Source organism: Armigeres subalbatus, chromosome 2 (genome assembly GCF_024139115.2).
Source record: "Armigeres subalbatus isolate Guangzhou_Male chromosome 2, GZ_Asu_2, whole genome shotgun sequence".
NCBI classification, from domain to species: Eukaryota; Metazoa; Arthropoda; class Insecta; order Diptera; family Culicidae; genus Armigeres; species Armigeres subalbatus.
In genome coordinates, this window is record NC_085140.1 from 214,188,996 (window position 1) to 214,215,718 (window position 26,723).

At 37.8% G+C, this 26,723-nt stretch overlaps 1 protein-coding gene across 2 annotated transcripts in view; it reads left to right on the forward strand.

Annotated features, from left to right (window-relative positions):
• The window catches only part of LOC134215866 (uncharacterized), a 94,741-nt gene that overhangs the window by 18,080 nt on the left and 49,938 nt on the right, over positions 1-26,723 (forward strand). The window contains exon 1 of one of the 2 annotated variants that reach the window (XM_062694963.1): positions 8,706-9,497. The exons of the other annotated variant lie outside the window; for it this stretch is intronic. Coding sequence (XP_062550947.1) covers positions 9,467-9,497 — 31 coding nt within the window. The 5' untranslated portion in view covers positions 8,706-9,466. Of the gene's footprint in view, positions 1-8,705; positions 9,498-26,723 lie in introns of those variants that run through there. 2 annotated transcript variants of the gene reach the window in all.

A 26,723-nucleotide genomic window follows, 5' to 3' on the forward strand; every position in this document is an offset into this window, starting at 1 on the left:
TTATTTTTGTTTTGCAGAAAATTCTCAATTGTTTATGGAAATTTTGCATTATTTGTGGAAATTCTGTATTTATTTATTGCGCATACCCTGATTTCTTTATTGGCAATTTCTTATTTTCTTATGAAAAATTTCCAATTCTTCATGGAAATTTTATTTTGTTGCCGCGTCTTTTCTCCTAAAAGTGCCGGGTCTGCTATCTTCGTTTACGATCTGCAAGTTTCTTGCTGACTTTGTTCCACATAGCAGACGTTGTTTTCCGCTGCATCGTTGATGACTACTTTAACTGTACTCCAGTATCGGAGCATCGAGCTAACCCTCATCCGGCATTCGGCAATGCTGCCTCGAGATTCTGAGCGTATGAATTGGCGACATCAGATTGTTTCAGTCGCGCTAGTTCGACGATGGCGAACATTGTTGATGACGGATAGTTTTGGGCGCAGACCGCATCGTGCTTTCGTGCTGTGCGGTTCTTTTCTCTCTTTGCGGAAGAAAGTTTTTAATACTACCCGAAGCTATTTTTATTTTCACAGTGCTTCTCAGCGCTATTTGTACCCACTGATCCCGTTACAATCTTTGTAAGGACCCGTGCCTTCGTTTTACGTTGAACCTGTTTGCGAAAGTAATATTCCGGCAAGCGGTGGTAATTCTGCAGGGACACCGTTCTGGGAAAAACCTCTTAGAGGGTCACGTCTTCACGCTGAACAATGAGTATTAACAAAAACAAGAGGAAGGGGGAATCTCTGAATTCTCTACTTCCTTCAAAGAAACAAGGTTTCAAGACCGTTCTGCCCAAGCGCGGAAAAAATAGAAGGAAGCTGGAGACTTCAGATATTCCTTCTAACTCTAACATTCAAAATAATTCTTCATCTATCGAACTGAGCAATCAGTTCGATTTGATTCGTAACGAAATTGATCAAATTGAATCTACCTCTAGCCCAGGTGATTCGATCCATGCGAGAAAGCAAAGGATTCCGCCAATTGTGGTATCTGTTGCCGAGTTTTCTGGCTTTAGGAATGAGATTTTGAGTAACCTTCAGGAGATCAAGGTTTCATTTCAGATCGCCAGGAAGGGTGACTGCCGCGTTTTGCCGGGATCCTTTGACGATCGCAAACGTCTTCTTCAGTATTTAACTGAGAAGCGCCATAAATTCTTCACACACGACGACAAAACTGAGCGATTGTTCAAAGTCGTCTTGAAAGGTCTCCCCAGTGATGATAAATCACTGGATGAGATTAAAATAGAAATTTCTCAATTACTTGGATTTTCACCAGTCCAAGTAATTAAGATTAAAAAGAAATCTTGCTCTGGTACTTCCCAGAGAGGTATCTCTGAACAATTTTATTTAGTTCACTTTAAAAAAATGAACTAAATAATATGAAAAGTTTGGAAAAGGCCTGTATTATGTCCCAAGTCCGTGTTACATGGAAACATTTCCGCAGGCCTGGGGGAAATTTCCAAAACCCCATTCAGTGCCGTAAGTGCCAAAAGTTGGGTCACGGAACTAAACATTGTCACATGGGTGCTAAATGCATGATTTGTGGTGGAACCTCTCATGCCAAGTACGCCTGTCCTGTGAGAGAAGATTCCAATAAATTTAAATGTGCCAGTTGTGGGGGCAATCATAAATCCAATTTTTGGGAATGCCCTTCACCCAAAAAAGTTTTGAATTCCCCTGCAAAATTGATGACGGGAAATTCCAATAGGATTCCAGAATCGATGGGTAAACATATTTCAAACGCTCAAAATCTGCAGTCATTTGCCGGTCGAGCAATTCATATCCACCACAATCAATGAACAAATTTTGCTCCTACCTCTCACCGGGTAATGAGCAGTTCGTCGAATTTTTAAAACACGCCCACCTATGCAAGTATCGCTGCAGGTAGGCAAAATTTACCGGCGATGAATGATTTTCATACCCATTCTTCAACGGAAAATAACGTTCGTTCTGACGACTCAGGTAGTATGTCTGCTTCCGACTTTGATTTTCTAAATGAACAATTGTATCACATAATTGATGCAATGTTCAAAGCAAATACCACAACTGAAGCTGTTCAGGTTGGTATCAAATTTACTCAAGGAATTGTAATTGGACTTCGTTTATATTTAAATTGGAATACACGCTCTTTAAACGGTAAAAAAGATGAATTATTCAAATTCCTATCAGTTCATAAGGTGCACATTGCCATTATAACTGAAACATATTTAAAACCTGGTCTTTTCATTAAAGGAGATCCAAATTATTTTATTTACCGAAATGATCTTATTGACAGCGCCTGTGGTGGGGTCGAGACGTATCAAACATAAATTATATTCTTCGTTTGAAACCAAAGCTATCGAAACCTTGGGAGTTTCTGTTGAAACAAATTTTGGACAATTCTCTTCTATTGCTGCCTATTTGCATTTCCAGTGCAATGGGCAGCCAAGGAACTTGTTGAAAGCTGATCTTCAAATTCTAACTCGCAACAAATCCAAATTTTTCATAATTGGTGACTGCAATGCCAAACACCGTTCATAGAATAATGCTCAAAGCATTTCCAATGCTAAAACTATATTTGAAGATTGTTCAGCGGGATTTTATACTATTGATTTAGTTTTAACGGATTCAAGTCAGCTATGTGGCCAATTGGTAACTCATGCTGACTTTGACTCTGATCACCTTCCTGTTACGTTTGAAATCTCACAAGAAGCCATTTATAATCCAATCAGCTCTACTTTTAATTATCATAGAGCTGATTGGGATTTATATAAAACTTATATCGATAGGAATTTTGATGTTGATATTCCTCTCGGTACCAAAAGGTATATTGATAATGCGCTCATATCTTTGACAAATTTAATTGTCGAAGCCAGAGGCATTGCAATTCCTAAATGTGAAATTAAATTCAACTCCATTATTATTGACGATGATCTTCAGCTACTGATCCGTCTTAAAAATGTTAGGCGAAGGCAATACCAGAGAACTCGCGATCCCGCGTTGAAAGTTATTTGGCGAGATTTGCAAAATTATTCCAGCGCTTAAAGAGGGAAATAAAATTTTATTAACAAATGGTGAAAAGGCTCAAAAACTTGCTCAGCAGTTCGAGAGTGCCCATAATTTTAGTCTAGGTCTCACTAGTCCAATTGAGGATCAGGTTACACGTAGGTTCGAAGACATTCTCAATCAAGAGAATGTTTTTGACCCTTCGTTGGGAACTAATTTGGATGAAGTGAGATCTATTACTAGAAAATTTAAAAAATATGAAAGTCTCGGGTGTTTATGGTATTTTCTACATACTTATAAAAAAAACTTCATGAGAGCTCTCTATCCCTTTTGGTTAATTTATTTAACAAATGTTTTTGGCATACTTCCCAGATAAATGGAAAAACGCCAGAGTTGTTCCAATATTGAAGTCGGACAAAAATTCAGCTGAGGCTTCTAGTTAAGCAAACTGTTTGAAAAGATTACTTTAAATAGAATGATGGTTCATATTAATGACAATTCTATTTTTGCTGACGAGCAATTTGGTTTTTGCCACCCATCAATTATTAAGCCGTTAAACCACCCATCAGTTATTAAGAGTCACGAATTTAATACGGCTCAACAAATCTGAAGGATATTCGACTGGAGTTGCTCTTCATGATATGGAGAAAGTATTTGACAGTGTTTGGCATGAAGGTTTGATTGTAGAATTGATGAATTTTATTTTTTCTCTGTACATTATTAAACTGATCCAGAATTATTTATCAGATGGCTCACTGCAGGTAAACTATATCTACCCAGATTTTTGGTATCGATTACAATGTTTTTCGGCTGGATCGCAACTGTAAAAAAAGTAACAAAAAAACTGGCGGTGGCATGCTATTAGCCGTTCGAACGAAATATAAAGCTCGTCAATTGTCCATCCTGAATTCTGAAGCGGTCGAACATGTTTGGGTTGCTGTTAATTTTGAAAGCCACACTTTATTCATATGCGTTTTGTATATTCCACCGGACCGCATTCTAGACCAACATGTCATTGATTAGCATGTCAATTCACTTTCTTCGATATTGGATCGGATGCAACTCAAGGATAGTGTATTGATTCTAGGAGATTTTAATTTGCCTAATGTTAAATGGATACCAAGTCAATCAGGCAATCTTTATCCCGACGCTTCCCACTCGTCGATCAGTTCAATAAGCTCGGTTCTCTTAGACAGTTATTGCCTAGCACGCATTCATCAAATGAATAATATTATGAATGAAAATGGAAGACTACTTGATCTCTGTTTCGGCAGTTTGGACGGCAACATTCGCTGCACGTTGATTGGAGCTCCTTCGCCTCTCGTAACATCAACTTCACATCATCCACCTTTGCTCATAACTGCGAGTAGCGTCACGCCTTGTATTTTCTCTGAACCAGTTGAAAGCATCTACTACAACTTCAAAAAGGGTGATTATACTAGTATGAATATTTTCCTAGAAAATATTAACTGGCAGGATGTCACCATGAACACGAATATCAACTCTGCTGTTATTACGGTCTCAAACATATTACTCTACTCGATTGATCAGTTTGTACCAAAACGTATATCATCTTTTCCTATGAATCCACCTTGGAGCAATAATTATTTAAAACGCCTGAAAACCCGGAAAAGGTCTGCCTTGAGGAAATACTTAAAATTCAAAACGCACTATTACAAGGTCATGTATCACTCCACAAATCGGCGTTATAAACGACAGGCTCTACTCTTCGTATCAACGAAAAATTCAAAGAAACCTACGATTTAACCCAAAAGGATTTTGGGGCTTCGTGGATTCACAACGGAAAGAATCCGGTCTCCCAACTGTCATGACTAATGGGCATATCGAACAGATGTCTACTAAAGGAATTTGTGATCTTTTTTTGGAGCAATTCTCTGGAGTTTTTTCGAACCACCTTCTCAACGAATCAGAAGTTCAGCAAGCTGCTGCCAATGTCCCGTTATATCCTCCAGTTGACCAACATCCCATTGTCACCGCCGAGTACGTCGCCGAATGCTGTTCCTCTTTAAAATCATCGTCTAATCCGGGACCGGATGGCATCCCATCAATCATTTTAAAAAAATGTTCCTCCAGTTTATGTCTGCCTCTATCAATGTTGTTCAACTTATCGCTGAGTACTGGAACTTTTCCGGATCACTGGAAAAAATCCTACATTTTTCCTGTCTTCAAGAAAGGTGATAAGCAGCAAGTCAAGAACTTGCTGCTCTATGTGCAATCTCAAAGCTGTTTGAAAAACTAGTCCAAAATTTTTTATCTCACAATTGCCTGGGTTATATATCAGAGGATCAACATGGCTTCATCCCAAAACGATCAACAACTACCAACCTACTTGTTTATTCGTCAACCATCACTAAGGCTTTTCAGAAAGGACAACAGGTTGATTCGATTTATACGGACTTTACAGCAGCCTTTGATAAAATCAATCATAAAATCGCCGTAGCCAAATTCGAGCGTCTCGGATTCTCCGGGCCTCTCCTGAACTGGCTTCAGTCATATCTGAGCAATCGAGAAATGGCAATTAAAATTGGAGATTGCATTTCATCCTATTTTCCGATGACTTCAGGAGTGCCCCAAGGTAGCCATCTTGGGCCACTTGTTTTATCATCTATTTAAACGACATCAATTTGTTGGTTAAGTTTTTCAAGCTTTCATTTGCCGATGATTTCAAGCTGTACTGGATTATAGAAAATCTCGATGATGCGTCGTTACTACAATCACAACTGAATTTGTTTTCAAACTGGTGTGATTTAAATCAGATGGTACTCAATGCTGACAAATGTTCTTTGATGTCATTCTCCCGCAAACGTTCTGTGATTAGCTACGACTACAAAATCGGTTCCACTAGTCTCCGGCGAGAATCTTCTGTCAGAGACCTCGGGGGGAATGTTAGATTCTAAGCTACCGTTTAGAGAGCATATTGCGTACGTAACTTCTAAAGCCGTAACTTCTAAACCCTTGGCTTTATATTCTGAATTGCAAAGCATTTCGATGATGTCCACTGCCTCAAAGCACTCTATTGTTCTTTAGTCAGATCGATTTTAGAATATTGTTCCGCAGTGTGGGCTCCATATTACCAGAACAATATTGCTAGAATAGAATCCGTTCAACGCAAATTTATACGCTTCGCTTTACGCCGCCTTCCATGGAGAGATCCTTCAAATTTACCCAGCTATGAAGACCGTTGCAAGCTTATAGATTTAGAGCTCTTAACAGTCCGTCGCAATACTTCTCGGGCGATAGACGAATCAAAGTAAAAATAAGAAGAAGACACACGACGGTGTTAACTTTGACAGATCCTACAGCACAGCATAGGAAGATCATTTTAAAATGCTTATAATAAATTCTAGACAAAATGTAATTAAAATCTGATTGAAGTATGATACGGAAAAAGTACCGAACTGTATGATAGATACATTTTCGGAAAATATTCAAAAATTTGAGATAAGCTTCCGAATATGTAATTCAGAACTTTTTCCGTATCCTACATCAATCAGTTTTTAATTAAAATTTGTCTAGAATTTATTATAAGCATTTTAAAATGATCTTCCTATGCTGTGCTGTAGGATCTGTCAAAGTTAACACTGTCGTGTGTTTTCCTCTTATTTTTACTTGGATTCGTCTATATTCAGACCTCTTGCAATCAAGAATCGACTGTCCCCCACTGCTTTCCATGCTAAACATCAATGTTAGCCATAGGAATCTTCGCTCTCGTTCTCTCCTCTTTCTTCATGGTGCACGAACTAATTATGGTCACAACGAGCCATTTACTAGCATGTGCCGTATATTCAATAACTGCTCCATTGGATTCGATTTCCATTCATCTCGTAACACTCTCCGTACGAACTTTTCTCACCTTCTAAACGACAATCAGTAGTAGCTAAGCCTAGATTTAAATTTATTGTTGGATGTAGTTTTAAGCCGAATTGTATCATTTGGATATTGTAATCTGTTGATGCATAGAAAAGATGAGGAGGTTTTGCGCCCGCTTGTGTGAGAGCTAATGAATTTCTAACTGTTCAACTCAAGCGGGCTTTTCCCTGCTCCCAATAAATAAATAAATAAAAACTCGAAATCTGATAGATTGCCTATAAGAGCTGGCGTTCCCCAAGGCAGCGTACTGGGGCCCATATTGTATAACATTTTCACTTCGGACTTACCTGATCTACCACCAGGGTGTCAAAAATCTTTGTTTGCAGATGACACGGGCTTTTCAGCCAAAGGACGAAGCCTTCGTGTCATTTGTAGTAGATTGCAAGAAAGTTTGGAAATTTTCTCCACTTACTCGTAAAAATGTAAAATTTCTCCGAATGCTTCTAAAACTTAGCTTAAAATTTTTCCCACATAAGCCGAGAGCTTCTTATTTGACACCTTCTAGCAGACATATTGTCACTATGAGTGGGGTTCCCATTAATTGGTCTAACGAAGCTAAATATTTAGGACTTCTGCTAGATCAAAAATTAACTTTTAAAAATCACATTGAAGGCATTTAAGCCAAATGTAACAAATATATTAAGTGTCTATATCCATTTATAATAGAAAATCAAAACTTCGTCTTAAGGTCACTCCTGACGGAATCCAAGTTTCAAAGTGCTCGCGTTTTCGGGGGCACACCACTCGATACGAAAGCAACGCACAACTGTCATTTTTATTATTTCACGCATGCTGCGACGCAGCAAAGCTAAGTCAACAAAATGACAGTTGTGCGCCTGTATCGAGTGGTGTGCCCTGAAAACGCGAGGACTTTGAAACTTGATTCCGTCAGGAGTGACCTTAAGAACAAACTTTTGATTTACAAACACATTTTTAGACCTGCCATCTTGTATGCTGTGTCGATATGGACTAGTTGCTGCAATACCAGAAAGAAGGAACTTCAGAGGATTCAAAACAAAATTTTGAAATTGATTTTGAAGTTGCCTCCGTGGTGTAGTACCAATGAACTAGTACCAATAGAATTTCTAATATTGAGACATTGCACCAAATATTCAACAAAATAAATATCCAATTTTAGACAAAAATCGTTGCAATCTTCTATAAATAATAATAACCAAAAAAGTAACATAGCAAATAAGGATGATAGTGTTAAGAAAACTCGGAACACCTAGTCTAAGAGTTGAATGCATGTATTAGATAATTTAGCAAAAAAAAGCACATTTCTACCAATTCACATTTGATTGCATCCATATTTATGAATTGAAATTAGTTGCAAGTAAATCGGCCAATGTTTAAAAAAGTGTGTTGTTAAATTGTGTCACATATACACAGTACACACATACGTCGAGCTGAGTCGATTGATATATACAACTATGGGTCTCCGAGCCTCCGATCGAAAGTTTATTTTATGAGTGATCCTATAGCCTTCACAAACACTTAGTGAAAGAGAAAGGCAAAAAATAATCCGCTGGTTTTTTGATGGATTGACTAAGAATCAGTTAGAATATTACCCCATTAAAAATAACAGATTTGTGGTCTACAAAATCTTACATAATATCAACATTTCCGCGTTGCAAAAGATTTGGCGATAAATAAGTGGTTTGTTCTTTTGCCAGTATAAGTCTATCACCTGCGCGTGGAAACCAGAAATCTTCAAAGCAAAACCAGAATATGTGAATCTTTTCAGATATGTGTTCTCCCGATCGAAAGCAAAATTCTGTCGAATCTGATATTTCCAAAGCGAATAAAAAAATCAAAACCAAAACGTCTGATCGATACACCTCCCAGTTCGAGTTTGCTTTCCAAATAGTGAACATCTACCGCGAACGAAATAGAGAACAAAATAGTAACCGCCAAATGTGGTCCCACAGAAGAAAATTTAATCCCGCGAAGTGAATTTTGGTTGATCAACAACCCCTTCTCGATGCTGTAGTGCTTGCGTCGTTCGAATCAGTTCCCACACGGAAGTAACTGGAAATCAAAGCAGAGCAGTAATCGTGCCGGTTTCCGGAACATGGAAAATCTGCAACTGTGTCGAGCAAGCAGAAGTGAAAAATTCATGTTGTAAAAAAAACGGAGGAAATCTCAATCCAGAAAAGACAGCATAACATACATAAGAGAGTGGGCTTCCTCAAACGGCACCGCGAGAACACTTGTTACCGTTGAAGCCCTGATGCCAGTGCGCGGTGAAAGCTACCCGGAACCAAAGGAAGATAGAGCATAGAGGAGATATCAAAATTAGATTTATGGAATTTTAAGTGCTTTATTGTATAAAGATTTGCGGCGCGATTCTGGTTTCCGTGGGGTTTCCTTCGTCTCACTTGGTTACTCCGTGTACGGGATTTGTAAAACGTTGCATCCGCATTCACATCCGCACCGCAGTGCTGATCTCCTGCCGGCGAAGTGTGAAAAGTGAAGATTGTAGATTTGGCGCATTACCGAGTGCAAGTGTGAAAAGCTACGCGTATCGTGGGGTAAATACCGACACTAGATTTTCCGGCTGACAGGCGAGTGAAGCTCGTAAAGAAGGCACGATGCGGCGAGGATATATTAGTTTAACAAAATGTAAGTAGCGCAGCATAATGTTTGTACGAACATTTATCTAGAACCTCGTGGGAAATGATTCGGGAAGTATCTGAAAATAAAATTATGATTGGTGTTCCAGGATTTTGTTATATTTTTGTGAATAGAATATATTTCATACGTTAAAACATGTCTGGTAATTCTCGTACATCAAAATTCCAAAAACAGCTTTTAAACAGATTTCTACAGTAATGTAGAATCCGATTTGTATTAATATTTGAGGGATCAATTCACTAGAAAAGATTTGATTTTCATTTTCCTAAAAAAAATACCATTTATCCCTCCCAGTAAGCTCTTACATAACTGATGCAATGGATTTTAGCATTTTTTGATGAGCTTGAAAGTATACATTGGGAATTTGCTCCAAGTAGCCGATTCTAATTCAACCGGAATATTTTGCTAATATTTTGTGTCTTTCTCTGTCATGGAGTATCGTCCAAAATCTTCAAATTTTTTAGAGCTCAGGCAAAGTGAAGAAAGTTCAATCAAAGTTAAAGAGCTAATAACATATATTTCTAAATTCACTCTTTGTCTATGCAAATCTTTGTTCATAGACTCAAACAAAACATATAAAATATTTAAAATTTGTCTATCATAATACAATTTGGATTTTATTAGTCAAACTTTAGATCCCAAGTAATTGAAAAAAAAATCTTTTGAACTACATTTAACACATATGTCTTAAATCCATTTTGTATAATGCATGGCTTGCTCAAAAACATTATTCAAAAATTTCTTCATAAAAGACTTTCTAACGTCTTTAAATATATTATAATATAATAGAAATAGAGCAATTCTCTGTGAAATCACGATTTTTTTTTCAAGATTTCAATTTTGTATTTTTTGATTACCCTGAAATTTTGAATATACATCCTTTATGGCCAAAAAACATTATCTGCATCATTGGTTTGCCATTTTAACTCTGGTGTAACTTTTGACAAGGGCCTAAGCAAAAACACCTTGAACACTTTCAAAAAAATATAACTTGAAAACGGCTTGTCCGATTATTCTAAAAATTCGATCAAAAATATACACTGTGAAAAAAATATTCAAACATTGAAAATAAAACTTAAAAATCGATTTTATCAAAAACGAATTTTTCAATATTTTTTTTTTTTTATATGTTGTAGCAGATAATATATGTATTATTTTGCACTATGGGTCATGATGGAGAAATGATGGACAAAAAAGTTATAATTTTTTTAAATAAGTTGGTTTTACAAAAATGGTTGAAATATTATTTTTACGTTTTTATCAATTCAATTTTATGAAAGTACGTTAAATTTCCAATGGCAAAGGTATACATCTTTTTTTTTTATAAGTGCAGCCGTTTCTGAGATACAACGGTTTAAAGATAAAACAAACCGATTTTTTCAATCTTTCAGTCTTTTTCGAATGTTATTCAAATCTATTTAACATAGAATCAAATGTTACTGAAATCATCGATATTTATTGTCCAAGATGTTAGTACTGGGGCAGTGCACAGTGGTTAAAATCCCGAAAAACGTGATCGTCAGCTTTTTCGGTATGAAATCGTGTTTCAAATGGCATAGTATGTTCAGCAAGTATGTTGCATACATCAAGGGGTATCATTTGAGAAAATTTTATTTTTGATTGATTCACCTAAAAGTGAGATAGGAACTTTATTTTTTTTTCAAAATTTGTTGAAACAAAATGGCGTCTTTGGGGAAGTTGTCAGAAATAATGTACAGAAAAACTTTGTCAAAGACACTATGGGTCTATCTATTGAAATTAACAAAATATAACTCAATTTTAGATAGTAGGTCATTTAACCCTATAAAAAATGGTATACAATGAATAACTTTGCATGGTCAAATTTTTGAGGTTAACAATGTTCTCCGATCAGCCTCCTTCAACGCCCATGTGTCATAGCTGTATTAAACCACCGGAAGAATCAATATACAGTACCATACAAAGCAAATTTCGTCTTCGTACGCAGACTACGGGACTTTAACTGGTTAAGAAGTCCGTAAGAAGCCTTCTTCGCAGCTGCAATAAGCCTTTTCATCTTGCGGATAACATTATCGCACGTGGCTAGAGTTTCTTTCAACTAGCAGAATTTTCCTCTCCCTTCTATATTTTCGACATAATATGGTGCAGAACTTTGTAAAGATGCTCACTGCCATGTTTGAGATACTCAGACGGGAGCTGGTCCTTCCTGCAGTCTTGTTTATTACTTCTTCAATGGATTTTCTAACCTGATCTAGTATATGCCGCTTCACAGCTTGTCCACAGTAGTTGAAATCTGTGAGCCTACCACTCAAAACCATAAATAGTCAATGCAAAATACTCATGAACATTTGTTTTGCCTTTTCTTGCCTACCTACTACTCGCAGAGAAACCCTAAAAATTAGCCCCGAAAAATGTTCGTGAAGCTTCGCAAGTTATTTGGGTCAATTTGCGGAATAGCATAGCACCATTGCAACACGTAGGGGAACTGTTCCGATCTCCATCTCGGCACCAAATTCGTCGCTTCTTTTTGTCAAAATGCGTGCTCACTGCTGATAAAAATCATAAAAATAATAAACAAACCAAATTCCTATCCATTGCTTTGTTTTTGATGGGATGGAAATAGGAGCTTTGATATGAAGTGGCGAACCGTTCCCTTATATTCGAGCAAGATCACACTTGTTTAATGTTATTGTGTTAATTTAGAATTAAATTTATTCATTCTATTTGAAGAAACCACAAATACTCGCGACCGTGATTTTTACTCGCGAACAAAATATTTCCATTCTTTTTGTTTTTGCGCTGCCCATACTCGCGGACAATGCAAGCACCAGAAAAATGCAGGCAGCAGGTTGGCGCGTATGCGAGGTTTTTGGTAGGCCAAGCTACACTCGTTTCTTACTCGTGAAGCGAGTGTTTTCACCACTGCTTGACCATCATCGCTTAGTTTATTCAATCACCATTCAACAAAGTCTCGGAGCGTTCCTTCCAGCTAACAGCTTCTTCGGTCTTATCAGCAAATTCAGCAGCACGTGACGAGAGAGGGTGCTGCCTTTCTCCGCACGCCAGTCTCATAAATCCTCCGCATATCGTGCTGCTTCATTCTTCATTGTAGTCACTTTTTCTTCGTACTGTTTTTTGCTCCTGCGGTGGGTTCGTTTTTCGGCTGCCTTAGGGCCGATGTCCACGTAGCGGTTTTTCAAGCTGTGTTACTGTGTTAAGGTACCTAGCATCAAATGTAGTCGTGCACACGTATACGTGTGCATTACTCTATTTGATGCAGGATACCATGCGTTAACGCGGCGTTAACGCAGCTTAAAAAACCGCTACGTGGACATCGCCCCTTAGCTGCCTTGTACTGATCTCTTTTCAACCGGGAACCCGGCACCAAAATCCGGCTTCTGTAAACGTTCTTCTCGTTTGTCAATCTCGGACACTATGGTACGACTCCCACACTGCCGCTTACCGCAAGTCGAGCACATCTGTATATGGAGGCCCATATACAGATGTGCTCGACTTGCGGTTAGAGGCAGCATAGGTCGTTGATGTTGTTGCTAGGCCAAAAGTACCAGGGATGCGATACCAGATAAGTATGCAACTCTAAGTTAGTGACCAGAGCTGTATTGGACGCTCCTTTCTGGATGTAAATGCCACTATTGAGCGCCACTCTTTTGTAGTCTTATTGCTAATAATTTCACTTATCACATTCATGTGAATAGGACGCAAGTTTCATTTCCAATGTATGAAAAAACAAATTTTTCACAGTGTTTATTTTCGTCTTCCTTGTATTGCTTACATAGCCACATTTATTCCCAGAACATTGCCGAAGGCATAGGAACGATCGAACAATAATTCGTTCATTAAGTGGAGAAAACAGTCAAAAATGCACCAATTTTTTTTGTATTTTTTTTTACAAATAAAAAAATCAATCCGTTTCAACGTGCCGAAGCAGAATTTATGCAACTAGTTAAATTCCACAATGACTTTCTACAGTCAAACATCCATTTTTTTAAACAGTTCATTTATTTGGTAGGCTCAGTCGTGTGTGACACTTTGCGGAGCCGCAATTCTCAAGTGTGATATTTTTACTTAATCTTAACAGTTAGTTGGGAGGGGACATAGACCATAATACTCGTGGCGACTCAAGGTTAGAAAAACTTAATACAGGACGGACGGGGTAGGGATTTGGGTTTAGGTTATTTCAGCTGCTCATCCGGGCGTTTGACGTTGAACGTTGAAAACGGTTTTGCGTGGCGTCGTGCACGATTTTGGTTCGTCAGGGAGCATCTTCCGGATGGCCAGAGCTTCGGGGTACATGGTACAGAGAAACGGAATCGGACAAGAAAAAAAACTGAGAAAGAGAAGAATATAGGCATTAAACTTTGATGTCAGCCAAGCAAAGGAAGGCATAGATGGCCTGCATATATATCACATCGTGATCTCCCAAAACACCTCTTGTATCCCAGAAGGGTTGTTTACCTCGGGCCACAAGGGTATCCAATAGTTGCTCTCTGGAGGCGTCATTTTCCGAGCAATACCAAACTACGTGATCGATGTCATCGTAACCGGCGCCGCACCTACATAGGTTGCTATCGACCAGGTTTATTCTGTAGAGATGTGTGTTTAGTGAATAGTGATTGGACATAAGTCTCGACATCGTGCGAATGAAGCCTCGACTTAAGTCCTCACCTCTGAACCACGCTCGCGCAAAAACTTTAGGAACTATGGAAAATAGCCATACCGTCCAAGTTCATTGTGTGACCAAATCATTTGCCAATTTTGAAGAGTACTCTGACGGGCTAATGGGGAAAACTCGTTATTCGAGATTTGTCTATCATAAACTTCACCTTCTTGTGCGCCCACCTTTGCTAGCGAGTCCGCCTTCTCATTGCCACAGATTAGGCAATGGGATGGGACCCATTCAAAGGTAATCTTGAATGATCTTTCGACCAAATCACGCATCTGATCTCTTATAGTTGTAAGAAAGTAAGATGCGTGCTTAACAGGTTTCATCGACCGGAGTGCCTCGATAGAACTAAGACTATCCGAGAAGATGAAATAATGGTCTACGGGCTGATTGGAAATTATACCCAAAGCGAAATTAATTGCTGCCAGCTCAGCAGGGTGCCCACAACCGAACCTCTTCCTCTATGTACCCTACGTACTTCCTCTATGTACGTACATTTTACCTCGATAGTACGTAAATGAAAAAAAAAATCGTTAAATTTTCTGTATGATTTTAGTAAAAATTTAAATATGCTTTGATCATGGCACATGCGGGGGTCCTTCATATGTTACGTAATAATTTCACAACTGATTTAAACACCATCGTGAGCTTATAACGAATTTAGTAGAAAAAGCAGCGTGTTATAAATGTTTGCATTTTAAACAATTGAAGGAACATCTGGAACAGCTGAGCGATGCGGAGCGCGTCAAAGCCCTCATAAAGCAGAATATCAGCAAGAGGAATTCTTTTGTCTTGGACGCGTTCGCACACGCACTCGCGTGAGTATGTCATCGGCATAAGAGTGTTATCAGCAGTAATTGAAATTTTTGGTCGAAAATTTCGTCTGAGACGTTTTACTGGGATTTCCAAAGAAGTTTATCCTGGAACAGTAGTTTCTCCCAAGGGTTCTTCCTGGGATACCTTGTTAGTTTGGTAATTTGGCTTGACCTGTGCGCCGATTGAAATTTTATCGACGGTGAGGCGTGATAGATCATTTTCAGCTAGTGGCAGTGGCGTGGCGGCGTGAGTCAGCGTGAATCAATCTCGTGTATTACAAGTTTTCCGAAATTTTTCTGGATGTTCCTTCAGGAATTCCTCCGAAAGTTTCTCCAGGAATTCCTACGGGAGTTTTTCCAGATATTTCCCTGAAAGTTCCTTCAGGAATTCCTCTGGAAGTTCCTCCAGGAATTCCTCCGGAAGTTCCTCTAGGAATTTCTCCGCGAATTTTTACGAAATTCCTCCGAACATCCAACTTAAATTATAGCCAAATATTTTTCCGTTAATCCTTCCAAATATACTTTCTAAATTCCATTATAATTTCTTCAGCAATTCACTTAGGAATTCTCTTAGCAATTTCCACATCCCCTTTCCCAGAACTTCCACCAGAAAATCATTCAGAAATTCCCATGTAAACTCCTCCGGGCATTCTCTCTGGAGTAACTCCCGAAATTACATTAAGATCTCTCCATTAATTACTTCAATGCCTTTCCGTCTTTGACATACTCACTCATTGTCATTGAATTTCTTCAGAAACTCACGTGGAAGCCCTTGATACTCACGCCCCGGGAATTCTTCCGAAAATTCTTCCAAGAACTCTCCCGGAAAATTGTTCCCGTTTGTTTTTTTTCGGAAGTCCTCTTGAAAATTCCCTGCAAAATTCATCTGCAAATTCATCTGGCTACAAAAAATTAATTTCGTGAAATCCAGTGCTGGAAATACTCGCTTCACGAGTAAGAAAAAGGTGTAATTGGGCCTACCAGAAATGCCATACTCATGCAAACCTACTGCCTGCATTTTTTCTCCCGCTTGCTTTGTTCGCGAGTACGGTAGACAAAGACAAAAAGCAGGGCAGTCTTTTTTTCGCGAGTAAAAATCACGATCGCGAGTATTTGTGGTTACTTCGAATAAAATGGATAAATTTCACTTAACATAAACACAATAACAATGAACAAATGTGTACTTGCTCGAACATCCGTGAGAATCATGTTCCGAGGTTGGTTTATGACATTTTGCAAATTTACCCCAATGTGCTCCACGAACATTTTTCGGGGTTCGCTTTTCTGTTTTCTCTGCGAGTAGTAGGTAGGCAAGAAAAGGCAAAACAAGTGTTCGCATTTTTTTGCATGGCCTACTTCTTGTTTTGTGAACAAGGTTCACAGATTTCCACTACTGGTCAAAACTCTTTCGGAATTACCTATAAAAATTCCTCTTGAAATTCCTCTGGACATTTTGTAAGGGATTCTACCGGAAGACCCTGCAGCCATTCTCAAAATTTCTACATTACTTCGATTAAAATTTCTATAAAAATCATCCAAAATGCCCTTCAGTATTTTCCGAGATTTTTTTCCAGGAATTCGCAGCAAAATCTTAAAACAATAGCCCCGAAAATTCTTCGAGAAACTCCCCCTCTTTTTATTCCAGAAATTCCTCCATGTATTCTCCCAAAAAATCCGCCAATAATTTCCCCGGAAATTACATACTTCAAGAACTTCTTCAGAAATCTCTTTTAAAGTTCCCCCGAAAAATTCTTCAAGAATTATCCGGGAATTCGTTTCGGAAGTCCCACAGAATTTTCTCAAATTATTCTGCAGAAAATTTTCGGAACTGCTCCGGGAGATTCCTTTTTCAGGAAGAAAAGGAGTATCCAAGAGGATTTCCTAATGAATTTCCTAGAGTAATTTTTGAAAAAAAATCGCAATGAATTTCTTGGTTTGAGTTTTGAAAAATCTTGTTGGATTTACCTATGGATTTCCTGGAGATATTCTCGGAAAAATCCTAGAAGAATATCTGAAACAAATCTAGGAAAAATTTGAATATAAGAAGATTTTTGAATGAATTTCAAAACAAATTTCAAATAAAGTTTTGAAATAATTTCAAACTTTATTTGAAGAACAAACCTACATCTTCAGAAAAAAGTAAAGCCGAGAATGTGTTGAATAGTAGCCATGTTGCCAAAAATTATCCCACGTCGCACTTTTTGGCCAGAGATCCACGCTAGTTGCAGTTTGTGAGTAGATCAACATCCAATGACTTAGATTTAAATACTTTATTGATAGACACTATCTCAATTTATCAAGCTGATACCGATCAAGTATATAAAAGTCGGTCCTCCAGGCCTCCTATAGAAAAATCGCTTTTGGAGTTTATAGCCTTTTCGTTACACATTGTTGTACGAGAAAGGCATAAACGATTCTACAGACGAGAAAATTAAAATAACTCAGAAAGTTAGAAATCAGTTTTTTTTTTGTTATCTTTATACTCATCTTAGTGTAATGTACTTATGTATATAATTACGAATCATAATGAAGGTTCCTCCAAATCAACGCGATGCGTTTGTTACTATAGCGTCAGTTTGTCGCTTTGGTAAGGAAGCGTCAATGGAGCCAATCGAATCGCAACGACAGTGACAGTTAAGGACAACCTTAAAGCTTTTCATTTACGTAAAATCTATAGGTGGAATCCATAAAATACGTCTGTAATAATATAGCTGGAGAGTCAAATAAGCTCTACTGAAACATTTTAATATTTACAATCAAAGAAAATGATAAATATCGACAAACTTTTAAAAAGTGCATAAAACCAGACATTTTTGCTTTTCATTTCTTTTTCTATATAGGTATGTAAACCGGAAAGAATGTATTTTGGCTGTTCCGCCCTTTTCAAATGTTGGTCACTTTTAGAATATCATTATTCTAAATGTTGTCGTGTAATAATACTTCTTCTTCGATGGCTCTACATTCCAACCGAAACTTGGCCTGCTTTTCAACTTATTAGTATTCTATTAGGATTTCCTGAGATATTAATTGAAAACTTTGCCCGCCATTGCATGAATATGTATCTTGTGTGGCAAGTACAATGGATACAATGGAGAATCAAACTCGCCATCACCGGAATGGAATTCCTACGTATTGCTCGCAAGGCTACTGGAGACTACTGGAGAGATTTTTTTGTTAAAAGGCCTATGTGTCCGGCCAGGATGCTGAGGCATCTTTCTCTATAATTTTAATTGCCATGGGTCAGTTTTTTAAGATGGAATTTATGCACAGAAAAGGTTGAATAGGATTATTATAAAGATTTCGCATAAATTTATTTGCCGGGTGCCCTGAGGGATCAATAGCCTGTCCGCTGTAAACATAATATACATGTAGACATGTTTGTCCATAACAAAATCAACTGTTATGATCTCTGACGTTATTTTTTATAGAAAGTTCCCACAGGTTGACACCCGCTTTCCAAAGCTCAACCGTAACATTCCATCCCAGATTATTGTGTTCTGCATCCGGGTCGTAAGCGATATAACGAATTTTTCTGCAAAGCAACAAAAATAACTATAATTCAACCACATTATCACCCGTCTGCCACCGCGATTTGATTCGTTTTGTCTAGCTCCTTCTCGAACACAGGGGACCCTGCTGGCAAGACATATGAGATCTATTAAAATTAAAATGAGAACTCATTCCAGAAATTTATCGCCCGTTTCGAATGCCGTTAAATAGCTGGCAGTAGGTACAGCAGAAGAAATAGACGACGACAGGCGTTCGCTGTAATTGGATTGAATCTATCAACCAATCACCACCTATTGCTCGCTTATCAACGCGTGCAAATCGATATCTACTGGTTTTATTATCGTTTATAACTTTGATCGAATCTGGAGATTAAATTCCTAGATTATGTTTGACGCAAGACAACCTACTCTTATGGCAGAAGTACCTACACTCCCAATATAGATGTTTTTTTGGTATTATCATAAACCAATTCCTGTAAGACTATATATAGGAAAACGATCAATATGCCGTCACGCTTTAAATAATTTGTCAATGAAGCAAACTATCGCATAACAATTCCGAATGTTTCGGAATAAAATGTAAAATCCCAATTTATCTTACCGCAAAGATGACACTTATGCCCCGTAAAGCATCATAAATTAGTGCTCTTCAAACATTTGCCGACCAGGAGATTGAACCGTCTTAGAACTCCACACATGGCGGCATCTCTGTTATTGGTCTAATCGTACTATTTCAATGCTAGTTAAACCGGTTGGAAAGTTTTCATTCAAACTTCGAAAATTCAAATCGTCATCGTCATTACGGCTGACGACAAAACGTGCGCCCTACGATAGCGGTGTGTGTTTTCAATTATCATTCCGATAAACAGAACACGGCATCATATGTGAGGGGTAAAAAAATGGTTTAGCATAAATTAGCCGAAGAGATCCGCGAACTACTTAGCCCACACTGATCGAAGCGGATCTCATCGTTTGCTCCGCGTAGCGAAAAATAGTAGCCAACATTTTTCAACGCTTATCCCCGCCATGCATTAGCATTTCTCTGCTCGCCAGCACACGACCAATGTTTACCGTTTAAGGGTTCTTTGTCCATATGGCGCTACGTTCTTATCTGAATTGAGTATGTTATCAACTAATGCTTCAACATCATCTGTGGAAATCTTGCTAGCTTTGCCCAAATATCGACAAATGTGGAGTTTGATAACGACCACTAGTGGGATCATCAATGTGGTCATTAATCGGAAAACTAGCCAAGTGACATTAATCGTTTCTTCGTGCGTCATGGGATTGAATATATTTTAGATATGAAAAAACCTGAAAATCTATCAGCTTTTGTTTATATTCTTGTATACATTTGCTTCTATTTGCGGCTGTACTTCTTATTCTTAACTTAGAGTTGACAATGATAGGTATGCATAAATTTGAAGGTGTATTGAAAGTATAAACATTGTCTTGGTGTGTTGTATTACAATGAACCAATTTCTATACTATTTATACAAAATCACCAAAAAAACTTAGGATTTTTTCTCTATTGCTCAACACAATATATGGTTTAGTTTTCTGTATGTCCGACCCTTATAGACTACTGAACCGATTAGCGTAAAAAAAGTATGTAGGGATTTTTGGGGCCAGGTAAGGTACCTAAGATAATTCGAGACCCCTTCCCGCCCAAAAAAGGGTGGGTACAAATGAAATACAAATTTCGTCATAACTTGAGAATCAATCAAGCAAGTGGAACCAAATTTGGTTTGAGACTCCTCCCTGCTATAGAAGAGTGGGGGGGATTCAATGGGTACATTATGTCCAGGGTGTCAAGAAAATTTCCAACCCGAAAACATCGTAGATAGGACCGAGCATCGAACTCGCCATCTCCGGATTGGCAATCCTATGCCTTTGCTCGCAAGGTTTCTGGAGATTAATTATCACCTTGAATTTATTCATTCAATTCATTCAATCACAATCAGGGTGGCAACTCATCTTCAAAATAAAAATCCCTTGATTTTTCCAGGCTTATCAACAAATTTCCAGGATTATAAAAAAATGATGAAAACACACATTAACATTAAGTTATACATACATGACGCAGATTATATTATTCATTTTCGAAATAAGGAATAGTGTAAATAAAGGTAATAATTTTAGAAGTGGCTGCCATTATGACAGCAAATTTACAATGAGCATAGATTATCCGCAAATTTCGTGATTCTAAATCAGCGATCACCAAAGTGCGGCCGCGGACGACAAACAAACGTGATAATAAAAGCACGCAGGTCTGAACGGGCCTGCCTTAGGCTATGAACCTTAGTGAAGCCTAGTCTCTTCAAGCCCCATAGTTCTGGTAATGACGAAGTACCAGTAATTCTGGCGTAATCGTTTAGTTAATAATAATTTTGCGTCAGCACTCAGGAGTCAGAATTCTAAATGGGTTAATCAGTTAAGCGAATGATTAGTACACGCAAAAAAAGCGTTCATGAATTCGTGAACTAACGAGTTCACGGTGTATTTTTTCGGGAACAACAGTCACGGATTCGGGAATACAGTCACGTTTTCTGGAACGTTCTGGAAAACGTGACTGGTGTTCCCGAATCCATGAATCAAATCACGGTGTATTTTTGCTGGTTCACGAATTCGGGAACGCTTTTTTTGCGTGTAGAATGATGTTTTTACTAAAGGCGACTAATTCTGAAACTATGAAGATTTGATAAAATTTATTGTAAAAATTCTTCACGTTCTTGTTCACGTACGAAAGCGCTTTCGAACAAAATTTGGTTTCGTTCTGCAAAATTTTCGTTTACGCCTGCAAAATCAAACGGGGAACCGATTTGAATGAACCGTTTTCGTTGGAATGTTTCGTTCGTCCTTAAACAAGAATAGGGGTGTTCTTCTCGAAGTTGTTATGTAATTTACTGGGAAGTCTTTGATTTTTTTTTGTTCGGGATGAACCACTGCGTCCATTTTATTGAACTTTTGTAGTATACATGGGTCATTAAATTTATTTAGTGTATGTCTTTCTGCTCCATTTCTATTGAGAAGAAATGAAGTAGTCATGTTTTATTCAAATATTTCTCAAATTTAATGTGAGACCTCTTTATATTGAGGTACCGCTATTTATACCCTTCGAGAATGGCTTATGCCAACTCTCAAAGGCGCGTTCCTCAATCAGTTTCGGCTTAAACAAAAAGTGGGATAACACTGATTTTGACCATGCATCGGTAGGTACTGAAGCTCAAACATATTTTTGCTTTTCTTATGATTTCCTGATCTCGTTTTTGTACAAAGATCTGATTTCATTGCGTTTGGCATTTCCGAATCTCACCTTTACACAGAGCTCTAATCAGTCAGAGGGTTCAGCAGATCCACCAAATTCGTATCCGCTTCTTTCCTAATTAATCAACGCTCTGGAGCTTGGAGATTCATGTCGTCGGCTTCGAAACCAGCCTAAGATTGAGTTACGTTTTCACAATTTACTCCATTGACTCCATCCAAAAGGAGCAAAAAAATGGGTCATCTAAAAGCAAATTATAGTCGTTCCATACTCTTCCGACCATCACTCATAAGTATTAACAGGAATAGTAAGAACTAGAGCACAGTGTGGTAGATCTTACTCCGTAATGCAACATGAAGAGTGTCTATCCAGCATTACAGGCTCCGTTAACTGCCTGGCTAATTGTTTCACCCCCAGGCCATTCATCCCCTCAGCACGGGTCGCCTGACACCTTGGGATTCGGAGTTAGGGACGTCATATTGTCAGCTTCAGTGTTGTACCGAGCCTGGCGATATGACCGGATTTACACCGTTACGCACTACTTCAGAGTATCCATATCCCAGCGTAACGGGACAAGTCTTTGAAATATCTCTCTAGGAACATCTTCAGATACACTGAATTTCTATGGGAATTTCCTTCAGGATTTTCTTCAGAAATTTTAATTTTGGAAGGATTCCTTAAGGTGTCATCTCCGCTTTGTTGTTTTTCGGCCGGCCGATCTCCTCCTGGATTTCCTGTAGATTCGGAGCCGGAAGTCGCATGTCCTGCGCGCGTGCTCCTAGGTTCAATACCATACCGCCACCGTTGTCTGCCATATCGCCATTCAGGTGCTCTCCGTAGTGCTGCCAGCACCTTTGGATCACCTCACGCTCGTTTGTAAGAAGGTTCCCGTTTATGTCCCTACACATATCGGGCTGTGGCACGTGGCCCTCACGTGATCTTGTTATGTGAGCAGCGTGATTTGAAAATTATTCAATTATTCTAATTTGTACTTTCGAATGATCGACTGTTTATTGTTATTTTAACTCAAAACGGCTACGCAGTCTTTAAGGATTAAAACAAGATTTATATTTGAGTTAAAAAAAAAAAAAAATTCTAATTTGTGTTCACTTCGGGAAATGATACGCAGCCTTTGAGAAAATATTTTTCATGTATACCGAGCATACTTTAACATCAAAATCTGCTCAATGCTAGTTACAGTTATTGATACTAAGTGAAACTTTGTGGAAACCGGTTAAGAACCCCTGTAATGGTATCACCATAGGAGCAGTGGTCCTCAACACGGTTTCTCTTCAGGGTCGTTTTTCACTTCGATTCTCCCGGATATTCTTCCCTTATTATTTGGTGGCAAGGCGGACATACAGCAACAAAATGGCGGAATACAAGATTTTCTTTAAAACAATAAAATTAACACAACAAAGTTAGGATTTAGCAGGCCATACACATTTAATTAAACTATTTTTTTTTTAGTACACTAATTTGTGCTATTATTTGGCCTTTATTTTTAGATTGAGCTCACCGTTGCGGCCGACCCAGTAAACCACATATCGTATATGAAATGATAAATTGTATCGCATATATTGCTATTTTCTTTCACACTCGTATATGACTGCTTATAAAGATGGCTAAAATATGATTATTATTGTATAAGAAACCAGTGTAAGCAATATTTACGATTGCGTTTATGGAAGTCATAAACCTATATAAACAATATCAGTTTTATCGGATCAAATCGGAAATATCGTTTATGTGTACAAATATTGTCATGTAAATCATATACCGATGTGCGTTGTACGTATATCGTTTCCACCTTCTGCGCGTTGAGCACTTAGCCACTGAACCTTACCGAACCTATTTAATTTCCAAATTACTTACTTCACTCCATCCGATATGCCAAAATTCCGATTATTGCCGGTGTACTTTTTGGCTGCCAACCATTATCGCTGAATATCTGCATTAACAATTAATCGAACAACTAAAATGTAATTGAGTTGTAAGCACTGTTCGAGAGTAAACACATGATGAAAGACATTACTGATGGTGACATTTTATAATCGTTTGGAATGATGCGCAATCGTTGTTATGTACGAACATTATCAGGATAATCATAATTTGTTATCATATACGATTCAAGCCACATTTGTACGTACAACAACAAGGCATCCGAATCGTATCAATGTAGTTCATATCGTACACTGTAGCTCTTGTCAATAATAAATCTCCACCTAGATTATGATTGTCAAAATTTTGCTGCTTTTCAAGAGTTGCGGAGTAGCGCAAGGGTAGAGCATCAGCCTTTAGTTCCAGAGGTCAAATGTTCGAGACAGGGTTGTTACCATTTATTTTTCCAAATATTCACTAAGTCGTATAAATGTTCATGAAAACTCGAGAAAATCGTTATTTAGCACGTATATGGCCTCCACTTTAGTGGGTATATAGCGATTTGGTGCATTATATACACAATATCTTATGTGTATATGATGACCTATATCAATAGCAATAGGTATAAAAATGTTGACTGGGGATGCAGGAACCGTTGGCATGCTTGATGGTCGTCTCAGTCGTCACAGGTCTCCTCTTTTCTCTTCTTCTTCTTCTTCTTTAGCTCAATTCCTTTTCTTTGCTTCAGTCACATTCCCATAATTGACGAGGGAATCACTACACTGACGGTTTGGCTTTTATATAGCGTCAGCCACAGTTCCGAGTCCGGGGAGTGGTACAGATTTCGCGCGCACTATCAGTGGTCAGTCTCAAGCGAGCTAGCACCTTTAGAGACGAACAATCACAGATTTTTCGCAATACCACTAGTATTGTTCGCTCAACCACTTTTCATTGTCACTTGCACTGAAGTTCAAAATGTTCACCACTGCTCGCTTGAGTTTGATGGTACGTTGTATGGCCAACCGAAAAAAAACGCGACTAGGATTAACTTGAAAAATTGGTGCACATTCCTAGTCGTTTGTGGTGATATCCGTAATTGACCCGTACTAATAGCTTATTTAGGTGTTTTAAATTTAGTGGTACTATAACTGTAATGTCACCTTTTAGTTCGTAAGTTTTAAAACGTTTTAACTTTTAGCTTTTAAGTTTTCAAAACTGTTCGCTAACTTACGCGGAACTACTACGGTTAGTATTACAGGCGAACTATACCGTGAACCGTCACACCGTTCTTCACTCCTCCGGACTATATTCAAAAAAAGAGACCTTACCCTATTCGGGGAATGGTATTTATAGTTTTTTCCCACGGCATATGACTCGACAAAATTGAGCAATGACAATGACGAAACACAGCAATAGAAGACTACGACGCATACGATGATCTGATGATGGACGAACGACGATAACACAGGCACAAATCTTATATCTACGCTCACATATTGAGCTGGCTGATGTCCCATACTACTTTAAATATTCACTCCGACACTGGCTGCATGCTAAGCCTTAACAATTAAAAAGTCCCTAACACTTGTTTCCGCTTATCAATTTAAATAAACTTTTTAATAAATAAATAAATAAGAAATAAACAAACTTTTTAATAAATAAATAAATAAGAAATAAATAAATAAATAAATGAATAAATAAATAAATAAACTTTTTAATAAATAAATAAATAAGAAATAAATAAACTTTTTAATAAATAAATAAATAAGAAATAAATAAATAAATAAATGAATAAATAAATAAATAAATAAATAAATAAACTAAAGTTGAGTGAACGGAACAAACAAAATAAATAATAAATCTGGAGACATCAACCAAAAGCTACTGAACACAAAATAAATATCACTCAAACACTACAAAAAGTGGAGACAGACATTTATTTAATATTCAGACATTTATGACAACACAAAACATTTATAACAATTTTTTTCCGAGCTAAACCACTAACTGGCCTTCCCACCAAATATTTAACTGTGACCCGAAAATGAACGGAACCTTTGGATCACCTCACGCTCGTTTGTAAGAAGGTTCCCGTTTATGTCCCTACACATATCGGGCTGTGGCACGTGGCCCTCACGTGATCTTGTTATGTGAGCAGCGTGATTTGAAAATTATTCAATTATTCTAATTTGTACTTTCGAATGATCGACTGTTTATTGTTATTTTAACTCAAAACGGCTACGCAGTCTTTAAGGATTAAAACAAGATTTATATTTGAGTTAAAAAAAAATTCTAATTTGTGTTCACTTCGGGAAATGATACGCAGCCTTTGAGAAAATATTTTTCATGTATACCGAGCATACTTTAACATCAAAATCTGCTCAATGCTAGTTACAGTTATTTGAAGCCATTCAATAATTGATGCATACTAGGAAGTAGAAAATGTTATATGAACTTGACTGAAAATATGTATTTCCGATAGGATTAAATTACCCAGTAAAAATACTCTTTTAATAAAATGTACGAAACCCAGTAAACCTTTCAGGCCCAATTTTTTTCAAGCAGTATAAATAATGGAGAAATGACAAAACAAGTCAAAAAATATTTTTTTGGGATGTGCTAGACCATCCAAACTGTCCTTGAGTCCAGAACTTGAGATCTACAGCCACGACACAAGCTTCTTGCGTTACTCCAACCTTGGATATATATTCAACCATCTCCATAACATATTGCTGAAGATCACAAGACATTATGAGTTGGTTTCGGGATATTCTGGGTTATCCAAACTGTCCTTGAGTCCAGAGCTTGAGATCTACAGCCAAGACACAAGCGATCTAAAACCACAGCAGTGGATTTTTTCCGTCACTCAAAGCTCCAATGTACATTCATTTGTTATAATCACATACAAATAGAAACTTTGAGAAAATATTTCTTAGCAACTGTAGATCTCTAGCTCCGAATAAAAGTATAGTTTAGATGTGCTAAAAATTCCAAACTATATAACGATGCCAGTAGAATTCAAGGAGATGTAATAGATAACCAGTAAAACCTCCATGAGCCAATGTTCTATGACTCGATATC